The sequence below is a fragment of the Manacus vitellinus genome, unplaced genomic scaffold (assembly GCF_001715985.3).
Source record: "Manacus vitellinus isolate BGI_N305 unplaced genomic scaffold, ASM171598v3 scaffold_38_pilon, whole genome shotgun sequence".
In the NCBI taxonomy this organism is placed as follows: Eukaryota; Metazoa; Chordata; class Aves; order Passeriformes; family Pipridae; genus Manacus; species Manacus vitellinus.
In genome coordinates this window covers 1,343,200-1,369,480 of record NW_021940526.1, presented here as the reverse complement: position 1 = coordinate 1,369,480, position 26,281 = coordinate 1,343,200, and the positions used below count along the sequence as shown (strand labels likewise).

General features: G+C 42.4%; 2 protein-coding genes across 5 annotated transcripts in view; one reads left to right on the top strand and one right to left on the bottom strand.

The window, feature by feature from the left end:
* MACROD2 (mono-ADP ribosylhydrolase 2) overlaps positions 1-26,281 on the top strand; it is an 836,463-nt gene that overhangs the window by 76,842 nt on the left and 733,340 nt on the right. The window lies entirely within an intron of this gene.
* On the bottom strand, positions 11,736-16,009 carry FLRT3 (fibronectin leucine rich transmembrane protein 3). 2 transcript variants are annotated; one of them, XM_008932990.3, is made up of 2 exons: positions 15,280-16,009; positions 11,736-14,206 (listed from the first exon to the last, which is right to left on the bottom strand). In XM_008932990.3, the coding sequence occupies exon 2, from the start codon at positions 14,158-14,160 to the stop codon at positions 12,211-12,213; it is 1,950 nt and encodes a 649-aa protein (XP_008931238.1). In that variant the 5' UTR covers positions 14,161-14,206; positions 15,280-16,009; the 3' UTR covers positions 11,736-12,210. The 2 variants fall into 2 exon arrangements, with proteins under 2 accessions (XP_008931238.1, XP_017933016.1); XM_018077527.1 differs by lacking the exon at positions 15,280-16,009 and adding an exon at positions 15,137-15,273.

Below are 26,281 nucleotides of genomic sequence, written 5' to 3'. Positions count from 1 at the left end.
AACCCCAAGGTCAAGTGTTGGAAGCATCTCCTCAGAGCACATTTATTGGGGAGCTTGCTGAACACGATTTCTTTGAAAAGAAGGAACAAAGCTTCTTGGGGGAAGCATTTAAAAGCGAATGTAAGGCACAGGCAGCCCTGCCTTCCTGAAGGATTTACTGCTGCTCTTGGTGGGTGTGTGGATGCGCCAGACTTCTTCCAACACCTCTGAGTAGGTGCCAGTCTGTCAGATTAGCTCAACTAAAATAAACCTTTCTCCCACTCCCTGCCTGCTATCAACCCTTTGAGAGAGAATTGCCTTTTAAAATGTACCGGGGTGTTCGCTGGGCTTTTATTCCGCGGTTTTAAGCCAGCTTTTAAATGAGCAGAGAGGGGGTGAAAAACGTTTAACACTGTCATTTAATGGTCTCATCCTTTGAGCCAGTGTTTGTGGAGAGATGGCTTATCTTGAGCCATCCTCTCTTTTCCTTGCCTGTTTTCCACGAGAGTGTCTCCCGTTGTGTTAAGCCAATAACCCTTTTTAATAGGTCAGCGTATGGTATTAATGAGCTTTTACACCGTGTTATAAATGTCACACGTTGCTTAGAGTAGGAGTGGGGAATAGAAAGTATTGTCAGGATTTGTTCTCTTATTTCCAACAGGAGATGTGTGAAACAGTTGATCTCCTGATTAAAAAAAAAAACCCAACTTTGATTAAGCAGGGCCTTTTTTAGCCTTTGTCATTTAAAATGCAGACCCTAGGACCAAGTGTTGTGGTGCTGCCTCAAAAAGCACCTGCTTTAGGAAAGTTGAAAAAAATAGGAAGTTGCTGTGAGATAGTTGTAGAAAGATAAGGGAAAGCTGAAGATGTATTTAAGTAGCTTAATAAATTATTCTTCATGTTGTAATTTACTCGGTCTTTACTTTTGGGTTTTGACCACTTAGCAAAATTTGCTTGGAAGACCTATTAATTTTACCATAAGAATGATGATGCTGGGTACAGAAAAATATCTGGCCATATGCTTGTATCCTTATTTTAAAGGACAAAGACTGATGAAATTTAATTTAAAGGGAAAAATAATTTATTATTATACATTATGCTTTTGAGGAAAATGGGGAATAGATGGATTCAGAGCGCAGATTTTCCCATTTGCACTATGTGCTTTTGAATGTTCAGGGTTAGTGTCATGTGAAGAACATTCCTGAATGGCAGAGTAAATATCACAAGTTTTGCAGTGTTGAACAGACAGTCTGACGTGGACTTGCATGGATTTCAGCATTTTTTAGCTGTTTTCATATCTGGTTAGTACATTTTACATTCTTCTGGCATGTTGTGCTGATTCCTTCTATTGCTGCTACAGCTGAGCCAAGAATTACTGGTCTCTTTCAAGCTGATTACAAGAACTTTTAAAAGTCATTATAAAGGAAGAATACTTCAGAAAAAGGCCTTATGAAGCACATTTTTTTTAAAAACGAGGCCTTTCTGGACACAGAATATTATCAGTTTTTTAAAATCAAGTTGGAATATGGAAATTGGTCAGTGTGGTGGGCAGGAGTGGTGTTTTTTTTCCTTTTAACTTCCTGCTAGTTTTCTTCTAACATGAAATACCTGCAATTATCACCGCTGCCTTTCACCACATAGGAAATGTTCTTTTTTTCCAGGCAGGTACAGCGATTACTCCTGCAAAACCGTCGATTTAACAACAAATACCCCCAGCACTTTGCAGTGCTCAGGGAACCTGCACCATCAGCACATAATCATGTGCCACGGGTATTAAATAGAGAGCAGCTCTAGCATTAGAGGAATAGTCAAATCTGGGTCAGCTCCCAGAAGGAAAAGAGTTTAAAGGTCTTGGACAACTTCCTAATGCCCGTGTAGGAATCGGCCGCTTCCCTGTTGTGCTTCAGTGGCTCAGGGAAACGTTGGCAGTTTTCCATGTGCTCTCTGAGCCCTGTGCTGAGGGTGCTTGTCCGTGGGCTCCTGTCCTCCTTGGGAAGAGAGAGATCTTGGTATTGATGGCAGGACTGCTTTTAGGTGTGGTGACTCCCCATAAATTCATTGTTTGGTCGTTAGGGTGTGTGATGTCCTAAAATAACATTGGTGCTCCTGTTAATTTTTCTGTTAATGGACCTCAAAATAAAAAATAAATCAGTTAGGTCTTTCAGAAGTTGGGCTTTCTATCTTGGCAGTGTTGTGTGAGCTGAGGAGCATTCCTTGCCTTCCTGTCCTCACTGCCATTGAGCCTGTAGCATCCTTTTAATCCAGCACTAACCTGCTCAGCCAAATGTTAAATGTCACAGAGATATCTTCATGTTTGTGGGGTTTTTTTTACTGTGTGAGGTGAAGTAAACTCCAATAAATCCCTCATCTGATCATGGAGAATAAATTTGCTGTTGCTTTTGGGCATACTTATTCGAGATCCTCTTTCTTACTTGTTTTCAGGACATAAGTGACACTAATTTGCACTTGTACAGTTCCTCTGACTTGATTACTGGGTGATGTGCAGATTAGTGATGACATTTTGAAAGACCAGACAGTTTCCAGCATCTTTAAAATTCTCTACTTTTCCTTCCTTGTCTGATCAAGCCCCAGGGGGAGATGTCAGAGGCAGCTTCCTACGACTGCACTAGAAAACATGATCAATGCCTGGCTTGTCTGACAGATGAAAGTTTATCCCAATGTTTATTTTTTTTTGCAAAGGAAGGAATATTGACTGCCCACTGACTGACCCAGCACAGGTAACAGCACCTGCTGGAGCTTCATCTCATCAGGGGGAAAAAATGTTTTTTCCCTCCCATAATTGCATTTTAGGAGGTTCTAAGATATGAAAAGATGCCTTGGCAGGTCTCCAGCACCCATGGACACCCAGCATGGTTATTTCCTTATCTTCAGGAATGTCACTTGATTCCTGGGAAGGCTCAAGCACATCCTAGATGGGCTCATCAGTTGATGGTGATGAACCCCAGTGTACCCAGACATGAGCTGCTGCTGTTTTAAGACATTTTCCTGTTTATTATCTTCAAATACCAGCTTATGGTGTAGAGATTTCCCTAAATGACTGGGAGACTACACATGACTCACAGATTGATTTGCAAACCTTAAGAACAGGTTGGTGATGTGGGGATTTGACCTAAAGTCTTCCTAGAACTACTGAGCAAAACAGAACAAGAAATATTTTCAAGAGCTAGATTTATTTTCCTCCCCTGAAAGTACTTTGCCACTGAAATCTTTGCATCAGTCAATTGCTGCAGACTTTTTTTGCATAATCCAAACCAGGCTTTTGTTAATACTTCACTAGTATCCTTTCAACTTGCTGAATGTGTTGTAATTGATTTGGAGGGATTATACTGGAGGATAAAGTTAGTCTTTATTAGCAGGAGGACAACAGTAGGTAACCTCTAATTGTTTTATTTTATTTAAATAAACCAGCAGTATTTACTGTGGCAGTGAGACATTTCAGTAGCATAGCAGGGAAAATGCAGTACCTGTCAGAAATGTGCTGATCAGCAAAAGCCGTGGTAAACAAACCTCCTGGACTGGAACAGGGGGTGCCGTTCACGCTCCTCCCCTCCTACATTGGTTTTGCAGTGTGTAAACCCAAACCCCAGGGCTGTCAGGTCGCTGAGGGAGCAGCAGGACTCCTGTCCTTCGGAGGAGGCGTCAGCTGGGCCATGGCAACAGTGGCTGGAGCCTGGAGGAGCTCAAAGTGTGGGATTAGGAGAGCTTACATCCTTTGACTTTGTACTGGAGCACTGCATTGAAATCACTTTGATAGGTGCTTTTGGAGGATTTCGCAGGGTTGGGTTGTTTTTTGATTTGTTTGGTTTTTGTTTGTTTTTTTTTTTTGATGTCCCTGTGACTTGGGTTACTTTGCCCTCTGATTTTGCAGCAACGCCAGGATCGAGTTTAAAGTTGATATTTAGAGAATCAAACCTATACTGATCATACCAGCAGGGTGCTCCTTCTTGGGACACAGGATATCACCTTCAAATCCATATCAAAGCCAGACTCCCTTCCCAAAGTGATGTGGTTGCTTTGGGAACAAGATGTGTTTCTTGCATGAACAGCTCCATAGAATCCTTTTGTCAAAATAGCTGAGTTTGGGAAGGTTGGGGCTCTTTTTTCAGTAAAACAAGGAATCTTCCTGCAGCATATTATAGCACCCTTTTTTCCCTAATTAGCATCCTAGTGTAATGTCTCTCCATCCTTTCCCTCTCCAAGACCCTAAAAAGAAATGACAAACCACTTTTTGTGCTTTTAATATTTTAATGCCTAAAGTGATACAAATGTCTAAGGAGTCAGTTGACAACATGGGGAAGATGGGAAGATGCTGCACAAACTGCCATTCACTTCTGTGCAGAATAACAATTGAAAAATACTAGGGAGGGGCTTAATTAAGGTGTGCTCATCATTGTGTATGAATTCATATATAGACCAAACCTTTCGAATTTATTTTACAGGTAAAACTGGGCATTACATTAAATCTTCCACGCTTTAAAGATTACTTTTTTTTTCTTTTTAAGAATAGCATAGGATAGTGATAGATTTCAGAGCTGGGGACAACATTTTTTAGACAAACCCCAGAAATTCGGGACAATTTTTTTTTTTTTTTTTGACAAAACCAGTCCCATTAAATATTTTTTTGGTGCGTTTGACTCCTGTTAATGCTTCTGTCTGTCTGCACCCAGGGAATGCAGGGATCAGTGCAGTGCAACCCTGGCCCCAGGCCAGCAGATAATGCAAGACCTGAGCACTTCCTGACACACATAAGCAATGACAAACAAAACACTTACTCTTTCTTCCAGTATAATTCAATTCTCAGTAGCAGAAGTGTTATTTTGTGGTGTTGCATCTCTCCCCTAAAATTCTCTTTAACTGATCTTGTTTATTTGGACTTCCTAACTTCAAGTATGGAGCAGGAAAAAGTAGCAGTGCTGGGAGCAACCTCTTAGGAATATATGATTATCTTCTTTCCCTCACCCTTAACATAATGTATTTGTAAGTTCAGGGAGTGGTGGAGATTTCCAGGCTAAATATTTTGTGAAGTGCCTACCCTGGGTTTGATTTCAAACTCTTTAAGGAGGGTTCAGCACTATCCCACTATGTATCAACTAGTACCACCAGCAATGTAAAGGTTTTTACATATCACTCCTGGTTTTTTTTGCATATCAGTCCTGTTTACTGAACAAACTCTCTCAATGAGCTTTATTTAATTAAAAAGGGCAGGGGGGGAAGAGGAAGGCAAAAAAAACAATAGAGAGAGCTTAGAGGTGTTGATTGTCCTACTAATGCTCAACCTTCTTTGCCCTTCAAGGCACTGACAAATTTTCCTGTAGTGGAAAGCACCACATAACTGGGAGAGCTGAGGGCCTGTCTGAGACAGTGGTGGTTGAGCTGGTGAGGTCCTACAGGCAGTTCCATCCCTGCCTTTTCCCAGTTATGTAAGGAAATGGCATGAGGTCAGCAATTTAGCTCCCCCAGCAATATTTTCCTCACTTCATTTGGCTGCAAAGTGCTGAATTTCAGCCATCAGAAGGACTTCCAAGACCTGAAAAACTGTGCCGTGGTTTTTTTTTTTTTATTTAATTTTTCCTTTAGTGTGCTGTGTGTCATTTCTGTATCGAGGAGAAATGAAAAGGTTTTTAGTGACTGAAGTAGGTAACATGCCATTAAGGAGTTCTTATGTAAAATAATTGCTTAAAGACATTAGGCAGAGGTTCTGTGTTATCAGCTAATGCCCTAAAATTGTATTTACTCACTGGGTTAGCAGTCCCTGTACATGGCTTTCTTTCTGGTAATGAGCTCTTGTTCCTCATGGGCAGTAATTTATACAGGCTTCAGAAATAAGTGTCTGAAGGTTTCTTGAGAAGGTTATTGAAACCAGGTAAACAAACAAAATACCACAGGTTCTGTAACCATCCACATTCATACCTCGTGTCTCCAACTGTGCAGAAAATGGAAATAGTTTCATTTTATTTCCTTTCAGAGGAGTGCAATGCAAGTAACTTGTCTCTGTTTAATGTGGCTTAAGTAAGGGGAGAGCACATCATACACACAATCAGGGAGTGCATAGGGTTGGATTTGGGATGTAATTCTGGATAAAAGTTAAAACATCACTTCTTAAATCCTCTGCTTTGTCAGAACATCAGCATTCCTGGGTTAGAAGGGTTTCCCTTTCTTTTTAAAACTGTTATTTCTTTACTTTATCATTGAATCTGTGGAAAAACAACACTTAAGGAAGCCAAATTAACTCTGTTTCATACACACAGAGCAGTCGGTGGCTGAAGATGATGTGTCAGGTAAGGAGGGTTTCTCTCACTCCCCGTTTGAGCTGCTGCTACTTGTTGTAGTAATTTAGGAAATTATGTTAATGCAGCAGGCTCAGAGCTGGACAAAGGCTTAGATTTGCTGTGTTACCCAGCCTGAAAGACTCTGCTTCTAAGCCATACCTGGGTATGTAAATACAGCTGCCTGTGTGCATCCAAAATTAAAAAGTCCCCAGTTCTGAATAGGATCTTACAATGGTGAAAAAACATTTCATTACCGTAGTGGAATTCCAGTTACAATCCTGGAAAGTGTTATTGTGAGGTGAGATGGGAAAGGAGAAGTTTGTGGGGAGATCTTTTATCCCACCAGCACCTGCCTTAAATGTGTATTGGAGGCATTCACTTAAAATTGTCAACCAGTTCACTTCTGAATCCCATGAAAACAGAAAGACTTGCAGTACAATTATTTATTAAAAAAAAATAAATCAAAAAGACAAGAAAAAGCCCATGAAAATAAATAAAATCAAGTCCCACACCCCAGAAATTTTTATGTGGAAAGCCATTTTCCAAGCAGGCTTTTACCACGGACTAAGGCCACTGGAGGAAATCGGTGTTACATAAATCGGATGTGCCGTCCTGATCTAAATAAATTTTTAAATATTTTGCATAAATTAAAAAAAGTTAAATTATGCATGATATGCATAATTTCATCCTTTTGTAAATGATGTTCCCCCCCAGTTAATGATTAAAGAACATGGTGCAGCCCCTGGAGTTTGAACAGTTAGACCTTCCAGGGCTCCATCTATAGATAGATATTCTTTAAGCTCAGTGAGGGGCCGGGAGCTCGCACTTGGCTACGATCCCTTCCCTGTTTTTGATGACTTAAGAGGGCTGTTCAGGACAGAGCATCAGCCTATATGAACACTATCAACCAGCTTGAACAAGTCAGATTATTTAATTAGCCCTATTAGGACCCTTCTATTTTTATAACTTATTTATGAGTGTTCTTGCTAAGCTTAGAAAGGTCTAGCTTCAGATTTCAAAAAGACGTTTTTGGCTCATGTGGTTAATCTGGAGGGGTTTTATACCATGACTCCACTACATTCTCATCTCAAGAAAACACAGAGAGGCTCTGAAAAGCAGTTGCAGTTGAGTAATTCACTCCTGAAATCCTGACTTGCAGGTTTCAGGCACAGGGAATTTATGATGTCCATGCATGAGGGACATTTGCTCACTTGCCAAAATGTTGAGTTGTACAGCTTTGCCTGAGACCACCAAAACTCCAGAGAATTATTTAACACCCGGTTTTGAAGTGTTTTGGTTTCCCCCCAGGGCAGGGATGTTCCTAAGTCACCATTTAAAGGCTGCCATGCAGTCAGTGTGGTGCTTGATGTCCGGGGCTGATAGAACGAGTTGATGCTTGTTTTGAGCACCTGCTCAGCCACCATTTTAGTGAGATCCATGGTCTGTGTTTTCTTCTGGACTTTTTAAGAGGAGCAGGAAATGATTTGATGAAATAACTATTAAAATTAAATCAAACATTCATGTTCACCATAAGAAAAAAACTTTTAAAGCAACTGTGTCCAGAATCTGATACCGTGTTGTGGTTATGCCTTCAGTGTTTGAAAGGGCTCTAATTTCATCACATTCTTACTCTGCCACCCCCCAAAATGAAATCCATTTGCAAAGAAAGGAAAAAAAGGCTAAAATTTTCTTGTTCTGAAGTCAGTCAATGAGCTTTTCCTTTCTGGCTAAACTCTGGGCTAGTTTGGAAGAAGAAACTCCCCAGGTATGGAGTAGCTTTATGCTTCGTTAAAAAAGATAAATCACTGGTGGTAGGTCCTGGCTTGTGGCTCAAAGCTCTTGTTGTTCTGGTATCAGTAAAGAAACAGTTTATTAAACAAAGGTCTGTCCCAGGGTGATGCTGAAACAATATATGGATTTGGAAATAAGGTTAAGGTGTTTTGAAAGCAGAGGGGATCCGTGTGAATTATGGTTCCGTCCAAGACTATCCCAGACAAATGTGGTTTGGATAAATCCAGGCAGGTGGCATCTGCCAGCTCATGTCTGAAGATCTTATCCCACTTCAGCTGCAGGTGAACGTGCAGGATTGCATCCTCTTAGTCAGCAGAGAAGTCTCTAGACGTGCTCTAGCGCGTTATGTCACCAGTAAATTATTTTAATAGCAAATAAGGCTTTATTACTTTTGCTCTTGCTTTATTGCATTTGCTGCTCTACATTCAATATGTACAGCATTGGCACAAGATAGCTTGCATGCTCACCACTGCATTAGCAGGAGAAATGGAAACTGTGTTCCAAGACCATAATACTTTGAATTTGGTACTGTTAAAGCCAGAAGAAAAAAAAAAAACAAAAACAAATAAAATCCCGAACAAAAAACCCCCAACAGTTGTTGCCCATCAGGCTCTTGTAGAAAGCTAGGAAATAACAACTTATAAATGAAGCGAATTTAGTTGTGGAAGGTACCAAGATGAGACAAAATTAATACGGATTCCAAAGTACCAGGGTGTTTTTGGAGGCAGCTTTCAGGTTAAAACAGAACTATGAGCAATTCAGGATAGCAATACAAATAAAAAAAGAGAAGATAATAAAGAATGTAAAACATACTCGGCACAGTATTTGAATGTGGAGGGTGCTGATCAAGTGAACTCTGCACACAGGCTTAGGCAACACTGAAAAAAACTCCCCTCCTTGCTCCACCAACAAATATTGAACAGCACACTGAAATAACAGGGAATTTGAAAATGGAGATAAATTTAATATGGATTAATGATATTTTGATGAATGTGTTGAGTAAACTGCTCAGTGTAGCAATCGGATTTGCCAGCGCGTGTACCTGTCTAACTGAGGGGATTTGTGCGTGGGGCTGGAGAGCACTGCATGCAGAACTACTGCAGGAAGGAGCAGAGTCTTGAGGAGACGAGCATGACATGGAGCAGAACAGAAATTTGTATAAATATCCAAAGAAAAAAATAGAGTTTAGCTTGAAAGCAGATCTTTCACTTGCCAGAGTAATCTTAATATTACGCGTGTTGTGTAAAGGTTGTTGTAGAACCCGAGGAAGGTCTTGTACACATGGATGTGCCATTTTTTCCACTGACATCACTTGTAGGAGGACAGTAGCTCCCTGACCTGGTTCCCTCTGGAGGACAGGATCCCTTCCAGGTTTTCACTCTTCCTAGTGGAAGGTGAAGCAGGAACAACTGGGCTGATTTACTGAAGTTGCTTTGGATTTGCACCCTACTGCCTCACAGACAGAAGTGTCACTTGGAAAGTCACTGTGCTTAGGATTCTCATGCAATTATCTCCTCAAAAAGCAGCTTTTTTGTAGCCCTTTATGACCTTTGCATGACATCACCACAGGTACCGTGACCAGGTCCCTGAGGTACCTCAGAGGGGAGAGTGTTCACTGAGTGTTGTTTTACCCTTTCCACAACTTGTAGCCAACTGGGAGAGACGTTTCCATGTAAATAGTTTGAAAAGCCAGCGAAACCTATTTAATTGTGTTATTGGAGAACTGCTGGCAAAGAACTGGTATCTGTTGCCAGTGACTCCCAGCCATTAAACCTGTCTCAGATATGAGGGGTCCCTAAATGGCTGCTTAGGCAAAGAACAGGCCCCTCCAGTCCATCTGAGTTGTTTTCCTTCCCCACTCCTTGCCTGGGAATCCTTTTGCACGTGACCATAATGAGGTTCCACATACTCAGTCTTGGCTTTCTCGCCCTTCCCTAGGCTGGGATGGGAAAACAGGGCGGAATAGTCTCGTTTGGTGCATTGCACTGAGCTGAGCACACCCTTGGTTAGGGTGCCCCTCTCCATGGATCCAGTCCATGTTCCATGTGAAGGCATAGTTTGTGTAAGGTCAGCAGGAAAGCACAGTGCTGCTCCTCCAGCTGCTCAGAAACTGCAGGAGGCATTTTGGAAGGCAACAGTACCGTGGCACAGGGAGTTTGGAGAGCAGCTTCCCTGAGCACATCTGGAAAATGAGCATGAAAAAACCTGTGTGTTACTGGAAATATTGGGTCTGTGCAGTTAGATGGATCCCTGGCAGGAGAATCATTTGCAGGCTGAAAACATCAGTCTCAGTGTTTGTCACTGTTCTTGTCATCCTCCATCCTTTACTGCATTTAGGGAAACAGGCCAAGCACTGCTAAAATTCTCTTACAATTCTCTTAAATTCTCTTACAATTGAATTGCATGTGGTGTGCATTCCTTCTTATCTGAGATATTGTCTGAAATATTAAGTATTTTTCTCCTTATTTGCTGTTTCTGTTGAAAAAACAATTGTATCTCAGAGGGTTGTAATTCCATGTCTTCCCTCCCTTCCATCATTCACATTGTTCACAGTTGTGAAAACTTGTTTTCCAAGTAGTTAATACTAAAGAAGACCTTCAAGTGTAACGCTGTCAAGCTGAACACAGAAAAAGGTGAAGCTCATGACCAGAAAAGCAGTAACTTCTGAGTGGGTTTCTTATCAGTGCACTGCAGAGGTGCAGCGTGATTTAGAACTAGTTTTTCACCTTAATTCATGAATAAGACCAGTATTTTTCATAGGTAAGTTATGTATGAAAAACTGGGTATTTTATTATTTCCTTTTTTCCCTTTAAGTTTTTAAAAGCTTGATACATGGTAGCGTTGGATCAAGGCACACACAAGACTGGCCAAAGGGCGTACAAAGCACTTTGGTTCTTTAGTTGAAGAAACAGAGTGATTATGGCAACAGAGAGTGGCTTGGGGTTTAAACATGAAATAGCTCATAGTCCAGCAGGAAGGCAGAAAGAAATACAGACTTATCAAGGATATTTCCGGAAAACTGTGACAGTAATGGGCAGTATTCCTGACTGTAAAGGCAGTGTACTGGACACAGACCTGTATATGCTTTGGAAGAGCTGCATTCCCCAGCTGTCTGCTCACCTTTGGGACTACAGTTTTTGAGACCTTGCTTATATTGCCTTGGTTTATATCCTGCTCTCTCTTCTGGTGAAACTGCACTTTCAGCCCTTTTTCTGTTCAAAGCAGTTTCAAAGTGTTGTCTCTCTCCCTGTCCTTTTCTCCCAAATGCCTGTGAGCATCCATCACTATTGTCTCTGTAATACACAGACCATTGGCTTTGATAACCAAAAATCTATCCCTAAACTCTATCTACCCCCTTGGTTTGTAGAGCCTAGCACTCTTTTTTTTTTTTCCTTTTTTTTTTTTAAATTCCTTGTTAGGAATTCGATTGTTTTCTTCTAGGGATCAATTTTTTTCTTAACACGTGTCAAAAGCTTCAGTCTCATGCATGTCATCGATTGGATTATTTGCTTTTAAATTGGATTTCACCATTGTTGAATGGATATATCCAGACAGCTGATATTGCCCATTACTACACACATTTTTGTTTATTGAATATTGTTGTGGTTTACAGATTTAATAGACCCAACATTGAAAGTTCTGTGAGTTTTTGCAACCACTTCTTGATCTTCCTGATTTGCCAGGTTCAACATTATTTTATTGATACCAAAGTGAAAAATGGCCTGTGCTTACACTTACAAGGATCTCAGATGAATGTTCTGACTGCTCAACACGGCAAGAAAATTCACTTTCACAGTCAACAAGTCATCTTACTCAGTAGAACACAAAAGTTAAATGGTCTGTAACTTCAATATTAGCAAGGAAAATACAGTACAAATTACTAAAAAATACTAAAATATAGAATTGTGGTCAGGTATCCCCACTACATTAATCGCAGCAGTAGCCTGAAATTTGAAACTTTTAATAAAAAGTTCTTAAATATAAATTATATGGCAAATGTACAGTACATTGCTTTGTCAGTCTTTTAATCCAGTGTTTTGCAGTAGAACAGCAACTGTTAAGTCAGTCTTTTCTCGTTTTTCTTTAAAAAACAAAACAAACCCAAAAAAACCAACAAAACCCAAAGCAGTCTTTCATGTCTCCCTCAGTATCATGAGTGTGAGTGATCTGAATCTGGAATACCACTGTCTCTGTAGCTCCTGTTACTACTGCTTTCACTGTGGCTGTTCTTGTACAGGTTCATGCCGTTGGGTGGGAAAATGGTGTGTATTACAAACTCCTCCTTGGACACTTGGTCGTTGGTTATCGGTATCATCTGGAAAGAAGTCTCCCTGATTTCCAGGATGGAGTTGTCCTTCTTGGTCCCCGCTTCGGCGTAGTCGTCCTTTCTCCGGCGTCCCTTGCTGTAGGCGCAGTTCCGGGAGAACAGGGAGCCGTTCCTGTGCACGTACCAGCACACCAGGGCCAGCAGCGCGATGGCCACCAGCGCCACCGCGCCGCCGATGATGGCCGCCAGGGGCAGGCTGGAGTTTTTGTAGGGTTCTTTCTCCTGCTCTCGGTTGAGGGTGGTGGTGGGGTTGTACATCTTGAGAGGAGCCGTCTCGGTCTCGATGCACTCGGGCGTTTCGTCGGAGAGATAGATGTTGCTGGTTTCCATGGGAACCATGCACACACGGTACGGCGATTCCGGCTCCAGAGCCGTCAGCAAATAGTCGCTTCTGTCGCCCGTAACTATGGTCTCAGTTATAGATCCAAAGGCAGGGCTGTGGCCCATCTTGAGCCAGCTCAGTCTCAGAGCAGTCATTGGCAGTGCAACTTTCCAGGAGATGTGGATGGTCTCTGTGCTGACGGATTTCACAAAGATGGTGATGATTTTGCGTACCGGGCTCGCTGTGGTTCTGTAGTTTTTATTTAGGTTGGGAGTCTTGATGTCGGGCTGTTTGGTCACAGACACCGGCCAGTGGCCCTGGGCCGGGTACAGCGTGTTTGGGACCGCGGTGGTGATTTGGATGGTGCTGATCACACCATCGTCCTTACAATCAAACAGCTCCGCGCTGAGGTCCTTGATGGCCATCCCGCGCACTTTTTCGGGTGCCTGGCACATCAGTCCACGCACGTTCACTTTTAGAGGCAATGACTGCAACCAGTCCCGCACCCACTTCATTTTGCACCCGCAGTGCCAAGGGTTGTTGCGAAGGAAGAGCTGGGTGATGTTGTCCAAGTCATCAAAGACACCCTGAGGTAAATTGCTGAGATTGTTGTTGGACATGTCCAGTCGGTACAGCTGCCGTAAGTAAGAGAAAGCATTGGGTGGCACACGGTTGATGTGGTTCTCTTGGAGATAAAGCTTCCTTAGGTTTGTTCCTGGCAAATTTACCGGCGCCGCTGTGAGGGAATTGCGGACCAGCGACAGCTCTGTGAGATTGACTAGGTTCATGAAGACTTTGTCTCCCAGTCCATGATTGTTTAGAAGATTTCCGTCTAAAACAAGGCGTTTTAGATTTGTAAGGTCTTGAAGGGACAGCTCAGAAATCGTGGAAATACGATTATCATCCAAGCGTAGCTCTTCTATGGTTTTAGGCAAACCCCAGGGGATGGTGCTGAGGTGATTTCGAGAGAGGAAAAGAAGTCTGAGATAGATGTTGTCCCGGAAAGCTCCATCCTCAATGCTAACGGCAGAAACTGAATTATCATCCAAATGCAGTTCTTCCAGATAAGGAATTTTGGAAAGTGAATCATAAGTAATGGTCCTTATATTATTCTCCTGCAAATGCAGTTCCTTAACATACTTAGGGAGGTTAGTGGGGAATTCATCTAGGCTGTTGTGGTATAAATATATTCTTTCCACCCTAAGCAAGTTCTTCAGTTCTGAAGGAATCCCAGCATTATTTATTTGATTGTTCTGAAGGAAGAGGGTGGTTGCATCCTCTGGGATTCCTGTAGGAATAGACGTCAAATCGCGATCATTACAATATATGAAACCCACATCACAGCGACAAACTGAAGGGCATGGCTTGGCACTAACAGAACAAGGTGCCATGTCAAGTAACAGCCCTATTTTAGTCCAAACTAGGAAGATGCTCCAGGTTACACTAATCATGGTCAGGAATGATGAGATTTGTATACAGTTCTGATCTTCAACAAATCTAAAAAAACCAAACAAACAAAATTATCCAGATCATCAGTGAAGAAACTGCAATGAAAATTCAACATTATAGAAGATATCTGTAACACACGCATTAAACCAAAATTCAAGCTCATAGACACATTTTGCTTTCTTTTCCTTACATCAATAATTCTGCCACATCTTGTACTAATACAATTAACTTAATAGGTTATTCTGCAAAGTGACTGAAAATAATACAATTGAGTATGTCTGATCTGTGAGTTGTTTTGCTTAAGCAAGAAGGCTCTTTATAAGGATTCCTTCACATTTCATGCATACAATCTTTGTTCACAGATACCAGATAAGTACAGAGTTAAAGTCACACCAGAGTTCAAGTAAATCATTCTATATCTGAAAGATAAGAAGTAATTCCTAAGCCAGCTAACTATCCCAGGAGCCCTTAAGTGAACTATAAAACCCTTACCAAACCCACAAGTCAGCGGTAGCTATTTTGGAGGTCCAAAAATAGCCCTAATGGCAAAGCATGATGTGCAGACAAATAAGGAGGGGCCAGTAAAGACCTTTTCCCAAGGCCTCCTGAGTACTCCACACCACATTGTGCAACTCCCAAACACTGTGGCTTCCTTTGCTTGGTGTTCAAGCAGGAGTGTTTCGAAAGGTGAGTGTCACAATTGGTAGAGCTATGGCTCTCTAGTTGACTGGATGAAGGATTTCATTACATGCTCAATTTCATGTTTAAATATTTGTCATTCTCAAAAGTCTTCTTTACTAAGCAGCACGCTAATAAGAGACTATTTGGCGGGTTTAACCACGTTTTCCCATCTTATTAGTAGCATAATATAAATTAACTCTTAAGACTGAGACTGTACTTTGCATTAGTAGTATGTTTGTACACTGAGCTCAGGTAATTAGCATTTTTATAGCTTTTAAGACAACATAATTCAATTACCATTGTAATTAGGGTTGTGAGAACTCCTGCAAGATGACCTGTGCATTAAGCAATGTCATGACCTTTCCTCTTGTGGGTTCATATATTAATTGAACTTTATTCTCTGAGGCACAAAAAGGAAAATAAATGAATATTGATCCTACCGTATTTAAAGGTACGAGTAAATTTTGTGCTTGAGGATATCCAATAAAGGAATGTCTTTCTCTCCAGTCACTCTCAGGGTTTACTCCATGGAGCAGTTTTGTCCTTGGAGGTGTTTACTCAGATGGTCCCTGTTGGTGGTGTGTGTTCCCTGGCTCCTGGCAAGGCGCTCAATGAGCATTCCAACCAAGATTTATCATGGTACATAAGCACACCAGGCCAGGGCGTAGAAAAGCTTCAGCTTCCCTCTATGTGTGTCCTCGTGTAAAGTCTGTGAATGAAGAGCCCCTTTTGTTTGGTTTAATGCCTTTAGCAGGAGTTACTTCCTTTGTAACTCTTACAAACTCTTCTGTGCAGCAGAGTAGTCGGAGGAGGCGACTTCAGCACCCCGTGATGGAAACCATTCATTATGCTGAGGCTGGAGGGATGGCAGCCTCTTCAGGAGGTCAGGGAAGGGTCCTTTTTCCTATCCAGAACCATCCAAGTATGACTTTTGTACAGTAGCTACATCCCAATACATCCACACCTCTTTGGGAGAACCATTTTCTGACTCTTGTATTTTAACGCTTCCTCCAGATTTGTAATGTAGGAAAGAATTCCTCTCGTGCTGCAGGAAGGCAAGTTACTCTACCACAGAAACATTAGATGGTCTTCTTCATTAAAAAAAAAAAAACAAAACCAAACATACAAAAACTGTTTCCTTCCCAGAAAACTCCCCTTGGAAAGCTTTCCTCGAACTCTTTAATTTCCTGCAAAATTAAAAACAAAAAAATTGGAATTAATAACAACTAGACACGGTGGACACTAGAATTAAGAGTTGCATCCCCTGAACACGTGACTTGCACACCTTGCTGTCCCAAAACATTGGTATTTCCGCAAAATACACAGAGCTCTTTCAGGAAACATTTTGCTGCTTAGTCTCATGTTATGCTGGAACTATATTTTCCATTGTTTCGGTAGGAAAATAAAGGCAGAGAGTAACAAAATATTTGGAAATGATGTTTCCTACCTGATGACCAGTGATGCCTCCTGGGAGGAGGCCAAAATGGTTGCTTGCTTTGTGCTCCTGGTAAATAGAGAGAGATGATGATGATCCTCTCCTTGGTTTCAAAAGTAAAGGGAGCTAATTACTGTTCAGTAGGGCCTGGCTGAAAGGGGACATGTTTTTGCTAAAATACTGTTTGAATATTTCCCATTTTGCACCATGCTGATTTTGAGCTGGGGACTAGCCAGGCATCTGCATCAGCTCTTTGGCAACAGAAATACATATGTGGGTTTAGTCTGTAAAATTTCAGAAAATAAGAAAAACATTATCTCTTTTGTTTGATTGTGTTTCTTAAAGAACTCTAATTATTTTTAACTGGGATTTTTAACTTGGGCTACTCCATATCACTACTGCAGTAAGTATCCAGTGAGATAGCAGTCTGTGTCCCCCAAGAGCCTGCAGGTAGCACGTTTGAAACAAAAGTGGTTAAATCTGAAATTTAAAAAAATAAATCCCTGATGTTTCCTTGCTTCTCCCTTTCGTGACTGCATGTCTGTCCAAAGCACAATCCTTGGAAATGCTCGTCAGGAGCAGCGTGCTGAGTAAGCCTTGCTTAGCTGCTCTTCCTGGGAGCAAAACTAGAGCAGCTTCTGGTCCGTCATAAAATATTCAACCCAAACACAAACAACCCAAACTCAATTTTTAAAACTGCCTTTTGCGATTTGTGGCAGGTCCATCATGCAAACGGATCAGTCACTGCTCCTGCAGCAACAGGAAATGTGCAGTGATACAAAATCACTGAAGTAGAAATTATGCTGCTCTTTTTCACAGCAAAAACATTAACATAATTTAAAAAACAAAAGCCCCCCGTTCCAGGGATGGTGTAAGTGCCCAGCGAGGGAATGGAGAAGCCTTTTCTCTGCTGCTGCAGCTCCTCTGAGCTTTGTTTTCTGCACCTTGTTTTCAGCCAGTTGTGCAATGAAAATAGGAGCTCAGAATGAGAGACCCCCGCTGTGGCATAAATATTTTAACATATGCTTTATCCAAGGCAAAAACTCAGTCTGTGTGGCCACATTTTAGACTAGAAGGGAATGCATGTTTATTGGTAACTTATGTAATTTGGGTAAATTATATAATCATTACAAAATGGAACAAAAAGCTCTGTATTCTTCCAGGGTCCAGTTTTCTTGGGCTGTATTACTGAAGTGTTTGGGGAAAGAAGTCCAGGCCCTATTCCTGAAACTTTGAAATAAACAGCTGCTTAACAGCTGTAGGGAAAAAAAAAGGTATCTCTTAGGAACTAACGTGAAATCGTGACAGAAGGTATTTTCTGGAAGGGCACTGTGAAGTAGGAATATAAATTCCTTAAATAGGCCTTTGAAGGCTACAGTAACTTTTAAGTACTTAAAATCATAAATTTCCTTTAGAACTCTGAGCTGTAAAAAACTTGTTAGTATTAAGTAAAAGGTTGGCTCCAGTATGCATACATTACATAGATCCATGCACACACAGAAAGTAAGTTCATTTGTTTTACCTTTCTAGCACATAAACTGTTTCCTCTGTGCTCCATTTGATAGTCATCTCTTCATTTATTGCCACTATTATAATAGCAGTAATGTGGAGGATTAAAATGAAAGCACTAAAGCTCATTAAGTTCCTGGAATTTTTTTCATCCCTCCTCTCAAAATTACATGAAAACAAGGGATAGAAAAAATAAAAGGTCTCTTTGGAGAAGACGACACTGTTTCAAAAATGTGGATTAAGACTATACCCCCCACTCCCTTTTCTAAACTTAGAATAGTTTTCTCCAGGTCTTGATTGTTTGATATCTTGCACTTCCCTTTTATAGCTCGAGCTGTAGCTGAAAACAATGTTTTTGCATATCAAAGGCTCCAGTGATCTGTCTACAGAGAAGAAGGGAATCCTGCTGCCATGCTCCAACTTTCCCCTTCTTGAGCTGTCTCTAAATATTCCCTGACACCAAGTCATTATAGCTGATCCGGCGGGATGAAAAGAAAAGTGACCCCCACTGGTACAGACACTGTGTCCAGGTTTCTGCAACATCAGACTGGGAGGCTTCATGGACACATGGTTTTGAAAGGAGCCATTACTTTTGAACAGAGCAGGTTTTAGAAAGTCTGGGCTAAAATCAATTTTTAAATGCAAAAATCACCTTTTTTTTTTTTTTTTTTTTTTTTTTTTGGTAACAAAAGTAACGTCAGAACAGCAGCTTTTCTTTGCTTATCTTTATGATGAGTTGAATGTTTTCCTGAACTTTGCTGAACCACATGGTTAAATTACTTTTCCTGGGACTGTGAAAGCAAGGGAATTACTAGAGATAGTGGTAATGTGTGAGCCTTGCACGTGGACTTATCGCCTTGGCACAGCCAAGTAGGGGGGCATCTCATTTTAAAATGTTCAAAGTAATTTGTGCTAGACAAGAAAAATGTACCTAAGAAGAACACTGCATTTATACTGAGGTCTGGAGCCCAGCTGCACTCCCTGTCCTGTAGGCAGGCAATGGCATAACAAAATAAATAGTTTTGGTATATTTGAGAAGTTGACATTTTTTTTCCTAAAAATGATGTCAAAGATACCTTTTCTTTCCCAGCTGTGATAAAACGCAAATAAAATCAAGACCTGCCTCACTCGAGGCCACACAATGCTTATTTGAATTTCTAATCTACCTCTGTGTTCTCCAGCAGGAATTCTGGTAGTTCAGTGGCTCCTTTCTGACCATCAAAGCAACAGAGGGAAGGGAAACCCCTCAGTATTTTTTAGGTTATAAATGACAAAAATATAATTTAAAGTCACCACTAGAATATACATACTTGATAAGCCAAACAATTTGCCTAATCAGTGCACTTCTATTCCAGAGTCACCTCTGTATTTGTTTAGAATCTGAAATGTATCAGAAACAAAAAATGTGCTTATTTTTTCAAATACTTGTGAAGTCTCGCTACTGCTTCAATGCCAGTTGTGCTTGCAAAGGTCATGCTGCTGCTTAAACAGCTCCACCAACTTGTTTTCTTTTTTAAAAGAAGTTCCACAGTGCTAATCCAGACTTAAAACAATGCCCATACTTTGTTTTCTTTAAGTGTATTACTCAGGGTTAGTTGACAGTGACAGCAAAATGCTTTCTAAGCACCCTGTCTAGGAGCTGCAATTTCCACGATCATCATATTTCAGGAAGGTGCCCCAGTCTTTTGTTTGGTGCTGGGCAAGCAGAAGGTCCTTTAGCTGTCTTTCCAAGGGGTAAAGAATGCAGAGGAGTTAGTTAAAGTGAGAGTGAGCCCTGCAGCCAGGTTGTGTCTCTGCCTGTTGGTGAAATTTGGTTAATTGTTGTTTTTTTTTCCTGTTGGAGAAGGTTTTATTTCCTTGCAAAAAATCTGCTCCCCTCTCTTGTGCAGTAGGAATATAATACTGCTTTTGTCTTCTTAGGTCTAACTCAAGTGTCTTAAAAAATGCAAATTTTTATGTGATCTTCCCTCAAACACAAGTGAATCTGACTTCGGAATGGATCCTGAGTAAAAGCTTGACTCCACGCCTAAGATCAGCCAAACCAGTATTTGCTGTAAAGGATGGAAATGACCTAAGAGTGGTTCTCTTCTGAAGTTTACTTCTAAAACCTTGCCCAGTTTTGAAGATGCTGGGTTGAAAAGACCCAGACTATTACTCTATTCCTACTCACTCTCTTGTTTTGACTACTCTGCTGCTGCAAAGGTTGTGTGTTAAAAAAGCACTTTGAGGGGGAGTCTTTTGCAATGGCTTTCTGTTTTGTGTTTTAGTGCTCTTTGAGTTTAGTCAATTATGGCTTCTAGGTTTTCTTTTGAGAGCTGCTGCTGAGGTAACTCACCCAGGCTTTAAATAAAAGAATAGAGAACAAATGCTGCCATTGTTTCAAGGGGAAAAAAAATCTATTTTCCCCCCTCTTGACAAGTTTAGGTAGAATTATACCTGATAGGGAGTTCCTGGCACAGAACCCCAGACGTGTAAAAATGTTACTCAAACACTGGATAAAGTTTCACTAGTTTTGTTTCTTTCCCCTTTAAAACAGCTGTTTGCTCATCTCCCGATTAATCAATTTGCTCCTCAAAAAATTAGGAAACAACGTTTGGATTCTTACAGCTCATGAAAGGCAGAGCAGAGTCAGTGATGATATAATATATTTACTGAACACTCTTCCAGATTCCTGCCCTGAGTGGTGTTTGCCTGCTCATTAAAAATAAATGCAAGCAATCACATATTAATTCTTCTGTGCATTCCTGTGCTTTGAAGTGATGAAGGGAAAAAAAAAACTTGAGGGCTAACTAGCCATTAGCATCCATGTTTCCTGCTGGAAGGAGACAAAGATGGCCATCTCCCAGCTGAAGCCACTTCAAATAACTGCAGTGCAAAGTTCCTCAACTCCAGCAGTTGCTTGGATTAGTCACCGATCCTTACACAATATCTGACAACTTCCAGCTACTAGTGACAGAGAAAAAATTAAAAGAAAGAAAAAAAAAAATCCCAACAAGCCAGAAACTCATCTTTATTTTGTTCTTGCTGTAAAGTGTATCCACTTTATTTCTGGAGATTAAAGCTCGCTGCGAGTTTACTACAGAGTTTTTTGCCCACTGGGGGGTGGTACATGCTACAAAACCCGTGCTTTTTAAGAGCCACAAGTCAGATGTTTTTTGCTGCTGTCCAGTTTTCTCTGCTTTAATTACAACAAAGTCTCCCGTTGAGAAAAACAGAGGCGGCCTCCAAAGGAGGGAATTAAAAAAAAAAAAAGAAATCACTCTTTCACAGAGTTTACAGAATTTCCCATGCTGATTGTATTAACTGCAGTATTTATCTGGTTGTTCTCCAGTTAAAATGGTATAAATGTACCAGAAAAAAAAAAAAGAGAAAGAGAATTAGCATTTTAAATATATGCCAAGGGCTGTCACTGTTTCTGGTGTATCAGAGGAGCACAGAAGGCAGGAAAAAATACAGCTTTTAGAAGTGATTAAATGTGGATGGCAAAATAGAGAAGCTTGATAGCAGGATGAATAGAAGGATTAGAATAACCTCAGTATATTTTAAGATAATTGGCTTTCTGTAAACCCAGGTATACCTTTTGTTTATGAAATATTTGAAACCCGATCTTAAAGAGGGCTGTATTGTATGGTTTTGGAATAAATTAAAGGAAACTTGAGGGTGGGTTTTCTTTTGAGGGAGGGAAGGGCACTGGAACCTCTCACGTATGACCTAATGTGTGGCATATATTGACAAGGAAAACACATACTGATCTTTCTGTTTTATAGCAAATAATTCTTTTCTTTGTACACTTGAATTGACAAATGCATTTTTCAGTCTAATTCAAAGAAATGTTCATTAAGACGCTGTATCCCCAGGCAATAGATAGTGAGCATAATTGATGCTTCTATCTTTTTGGGCAGTATATTTTAGACAAGAAAATTGGGGTCAGGATAATGAACTGTTTTTTAAAAGTCTGAACATTTTCAGCCTCTTCTTTCTACAGAGAAAAAGTATAAACGATTTATATGGAAATGCAGAACGTGAATCTTCTTTTTTTTTTTTTTCCCTAAGAGGCAATGAGAAAACGCATTCAGCTGCATCCGTGCTCTTTCACAGGATTTAAGATTTAATTGTAAAGTAATTCTGCATTTTGGTGTGAATCTGGTGCAGAAAATACTCCACTGTACTCTGTGAACTGGCCAGAACTGATCCCTTGCAGAAGGGGAGCGACTTGCCTTCAGCTTAAATTAACAACCCGTCGCTAAGAGCATTCCCCGAATTAGTTAATCACAGACACTGGTCCTGGCGTTTGCAACACTCCTCTCGCAACTTTGCCTGGATCTGCCAGGGTTGAGCTCAAACCCCTTTGCGGTCAGAGAGATTAAAATTGAGGCGACCTCAAAGAGCAGGGCTGAGCCAGAGAGGCAGCTGTCTGTGCAAGAGCTGAGCTTTTATTCACCGAGGGGATGAGCTTGGAAACGGAGCAGCAACCAAAAAAAAAAAAAACCCAACCCAACCAACCAACCCCAAAATCACAAAGATGTGCCTGGATGCTGAGAGCTACGGCAGATGCTGGGAAGCAGGACGGCTGCGCTGGGAAATGCAGGGATACTCGGGCTTCGCCTGAGCAACTAAGTTGCAGCTCCTAATTGCGTTCGAGGAAATGGGTTAAAACAAAGGTTCTGACACATCCAGCAGTCGCGAAATGGTTTTTGGGGTCAGAATCACGTAGAGATGATTCGTGCACAGGAGTGAGAGGCGAACTATTTATTTGCGAGCCATCTATAAACGAAATTTGCTGCGCTCCTACGAGGGCAGGCAACCACTTAATACACCGAAAACAGCTGAAAAGTTGATTAAAACTAGGCGAGGACCTACGGAATGGCAGGGGGATTACCAGCCAGCTCTCTTTCCCACAGAAAGTGGGGCGTCGGGGCGGGAATCGGGGCCTGTTGCATTCATTCTTCCAGTGCAACCATTTTGTTGCCCATCTCCTCGCCCGCAGACTTTGTGGTGCGGGGGGGACAGCGCTGCGCAGGGGCTTTTTTCTTTCCTTTTTTTTTTTTCCTAAACAGATGCAGCACGCAGGGAGGGATGCATGGAAGGAGGGATGGAAGGGGAAGAAGTTTCCATGCCGGGGGAGGGATGCGGGGTGCAGGCAGAAGGCTTCCCCCGTCCATCCGCGCTGCACCGCGGGGGTCCCGCAGCGCCGGCGGAGCCGGCGTCTGCCCTGTGGGGGATCTCCCCCGCGCGGGGGCGCGTTTTGCGGCGGCTCCTTTCTCCCGGGGGGCCGCGGGCCACCGCAACCCGCCGGCCGGGGAGCGCCCCAGGAAGCTGCGGGACCCAGAGCCTCCGCGGGTCCTGCTGCCGCCCCCGCCGGGAGGGCGGGCAGGGCTCTCCCACCGCCAGCTCTGGGAAGCCGGCTGGCTGGGGTGCGGGAGCATCGCCCTCACCGTCCCTCCCGCATCCTCCTCCTCCTCCCTCCTCCTCTGCAACCCGCGCAGCTCTCGCGGAGGGGGAAAGACAGGTGATCCCGCGCCTTACCTGCGGACTGGGGCGCGGCGCGGGGCGATTGCGGGCGGCGGTGCCGTGCTGCGGGTGTGTGCTGGGAGGCGGGTCCGGCGCGGTGCGCTTGGAGCGCCGCGGGCGCTGCCCGCTGTTGGCGGGCGGCCGCGCGACTGAAGCCGGGGCGCGCGCCCCCTCAATTCGCGGCGGCGGAGCCGCGGCGGGCGGGCCCGCGCGTTTCCCCACGGGGGCGGGGCCGCCGGCTGGGGGCGGGGCCGGGCTGGGGAGGGAGGGGAGCGGGCCGCCCGCCAGGGTGGGCGCCGACAGGCGGCGGCACGGCCGGGCCGAGGTGGGGGGGGCGGGCAGGGCGCCTCATGAGGCGCGGGGGCTCGCGGTTCGTTCTTTATCCATTCGTTAAGCTTTTCTATTTTCACCCCCTTTTTAATTTTTTCCCCCCTTTTTTCGTTGGTGGTGCCCGCCGTGGCCGTGGCGGGAGCGAGGCGGCTCCCCTTCATCCCCTCCCCAGTTCGTCCCCCGGCGCCCGTTTCAGTGCCCGGCGTTGGCCGTGGGCAGGTGACCCCCGGTTCGCCTCGTCCCCCCTGCCCTCCCCTGGGCTTTGGGTCCAAGGACCGGTGCAGCTCACGAGTTGAAAAATATTGTGAAATAAATAACTAAGAATAAATAAATAAATAAAATAATTACACATAAATAAATTCGTGCGTTCCCTCAGCCCCATAGTCAGATGGCGGGGAGTGTTTTCTCTCCTCCGGCATCCTGCCCATGAGGTGTTGCAGGTGGTGGCTTTGGGATGTGGAAGTTTTCCCGGGGCGTTTGATCCCGTTTGGGATCAGCAAGTAGATAAGAGCTGCCTGGTTCTGTGCTCAGCCTGGGACAGCACTTGCCAGGACATACCCAGCGGGACTGAGGTTGAGGGGTCTTGGGGTCTGGCTGACATCCTCAGAGATTTTTCCTTGGAAAACAAATTTTCTGCCCTCCTAACACAGCCAAAAATTTATGGTGGTCATAAGGCAAGCTAGAAAACACCTTCCCCAGGTGTTTTTTCCTAAAACCTAGTTTCTTGTTATTCGCAGCTTACCAGCACACGAGTAGCGTTGGCTTTGGCAAATGAAGTTGATGTTTCCATTGGGTTTTCTTTAAATTTTCCATTAAAGCGGGATTTCCTTCATGGCACACAGCCGCTGCCTTCATGAGCATTCTATTCTCTTTGTCACCAGTGCACAGCTGATCTCGGCCACCTCCTGAGTGGTTTTGACCAGTGCATTGGCCAGCACAAGGAGCTGGGGGAAGGGAGGCTCCCAAAAACTGTCTCCGCTGATCCTAGTTATTGTCCAGTTGTGCTTTTTGCTGCTATCAGAAGACACAAGGCCAAGCTCCATTAAGTTCACAGAATGCTTGACTTCCACAAATTCTATTTGGAAATTACCACATAGTTGCACTTTCTGTGTAAAGTTTGAATACTTCAATTCCTGTTGTTTAACTTCTGGCAAAAGCAAATGAAAGTATTGAACCTCATTCTTTCTCAAGAGGAATGTTAATAAATTTTTGATGTATTTGGTATTTAGGTGTTTGAAATGTTATATACCTGCTATCTTTATTCAACTAATTAGAAAAAAAAATTCTGGATTGATTTTCCTTGACGAGGAGGGAAGGGGATTTTTTTTTCTCCATCACTTCAATTCTAATCTTTCCCTGAGGAGAGTAAGAACTAATAATAAATTGACTTCAGGTTAAGGTACAATTGTCTGTATTGATAGTCCTGGCAGTGAGCTGTGCCCTGACCAGCTCAGTATAATCAGCTGTGTTGCATATACATCTTAATGCATATATATATATATAATATATTACATGCATGCTATGGGTACATATGTACATGTATTATACAGACATGGGTATGACTGGTACTACAGTGTGCCAGGGGCTTACCATGTGGGACAGAACAGCGAGCTGTGCAAGTACAGAAGCTGATTTGAAATGCTGCAGGTATCTTGGGGATTTTTTTTTAAAACCGAGATTCTTCAAAGATTATAGCAGTGTTTTTACAAAAACGTTGTGTATTTGGTATTTCTCACGCCTGACTTAGTTGTATTAGTTAACAGATTCCGGGGTTACGTTGCTGTGCCATGTGGCTAAGCCTTAACACAGATCTGTGGGATACTCATAAAAGATGTATATGGTCTATCTCTCAGCTTAATTCCAAGGCCGGCCCAGTGCTGATGGCATCATTTAGAAATTACAGTACATATTCCTGGAGAATTCCAAAGGGCATGTGAGAAATAATTAGATTTTACCAGGTCACAGCTGCTCTGGAGCACTAAAAGGTCTTTAATATGCTGTTGCAGCAGATTTTTGACTGCGTTCTTTTATGTAAACTCTGTAAATATACCTCTTAAGGACGTGGGTAGCCTTTAAAATACTCTCCACAAAAAACCCTGTCATACGTGGAGAGCTTGACCACATTCTCTGTCTTCTTCTTAAAATGTAGAAATTCATGGTCTCTTGAATTCCAGGAGAATGGAGAAAACTATTAATACGGATGGAGTTACTCATATGTTGGGAATAAAAATATGAATATTTAACACAGACGTGCTGAAGCCGAGGAGTATAATGAGATATTTTAATTGAATTTCTAAGTTAAAATATTCTTTTACCTGTATTTTGTTTATAGAATTAATTAATGCTCATGACACTGAGATTAAAGTTCTTGTCAGACCTATAGGGAAATTACCTTTCAGAAGACATGGCAATCTTGTTAACGCTTCATGGGCTGAGAGAGTTTGGAAGGTGTTGGTGGGAAATTCAGACTACTCACACTACATAATGCATTTCACAGAATGTTAATGCAAGTTTATAACACACACTTGGAAGGTGCTATTAGGTCAAGGTGATAATGATGATGCTTGTTTCTTTTTCCTGAACCTCCTGATGTTCTGATAAGAATCAAAGTTCTGGGAACTCCCTCAGCCAAAGGTTGACCTGGATGACTCTCACTG

Coding starts and splice junctions, on each gene's coding strand:
- FLRT3 (XM_008932990.3), bottom strand. CDS start 14,160: ATGATTAGTGTAACCTGGAGCATCTTCCTAGTTTGGACTAAAATAGGG.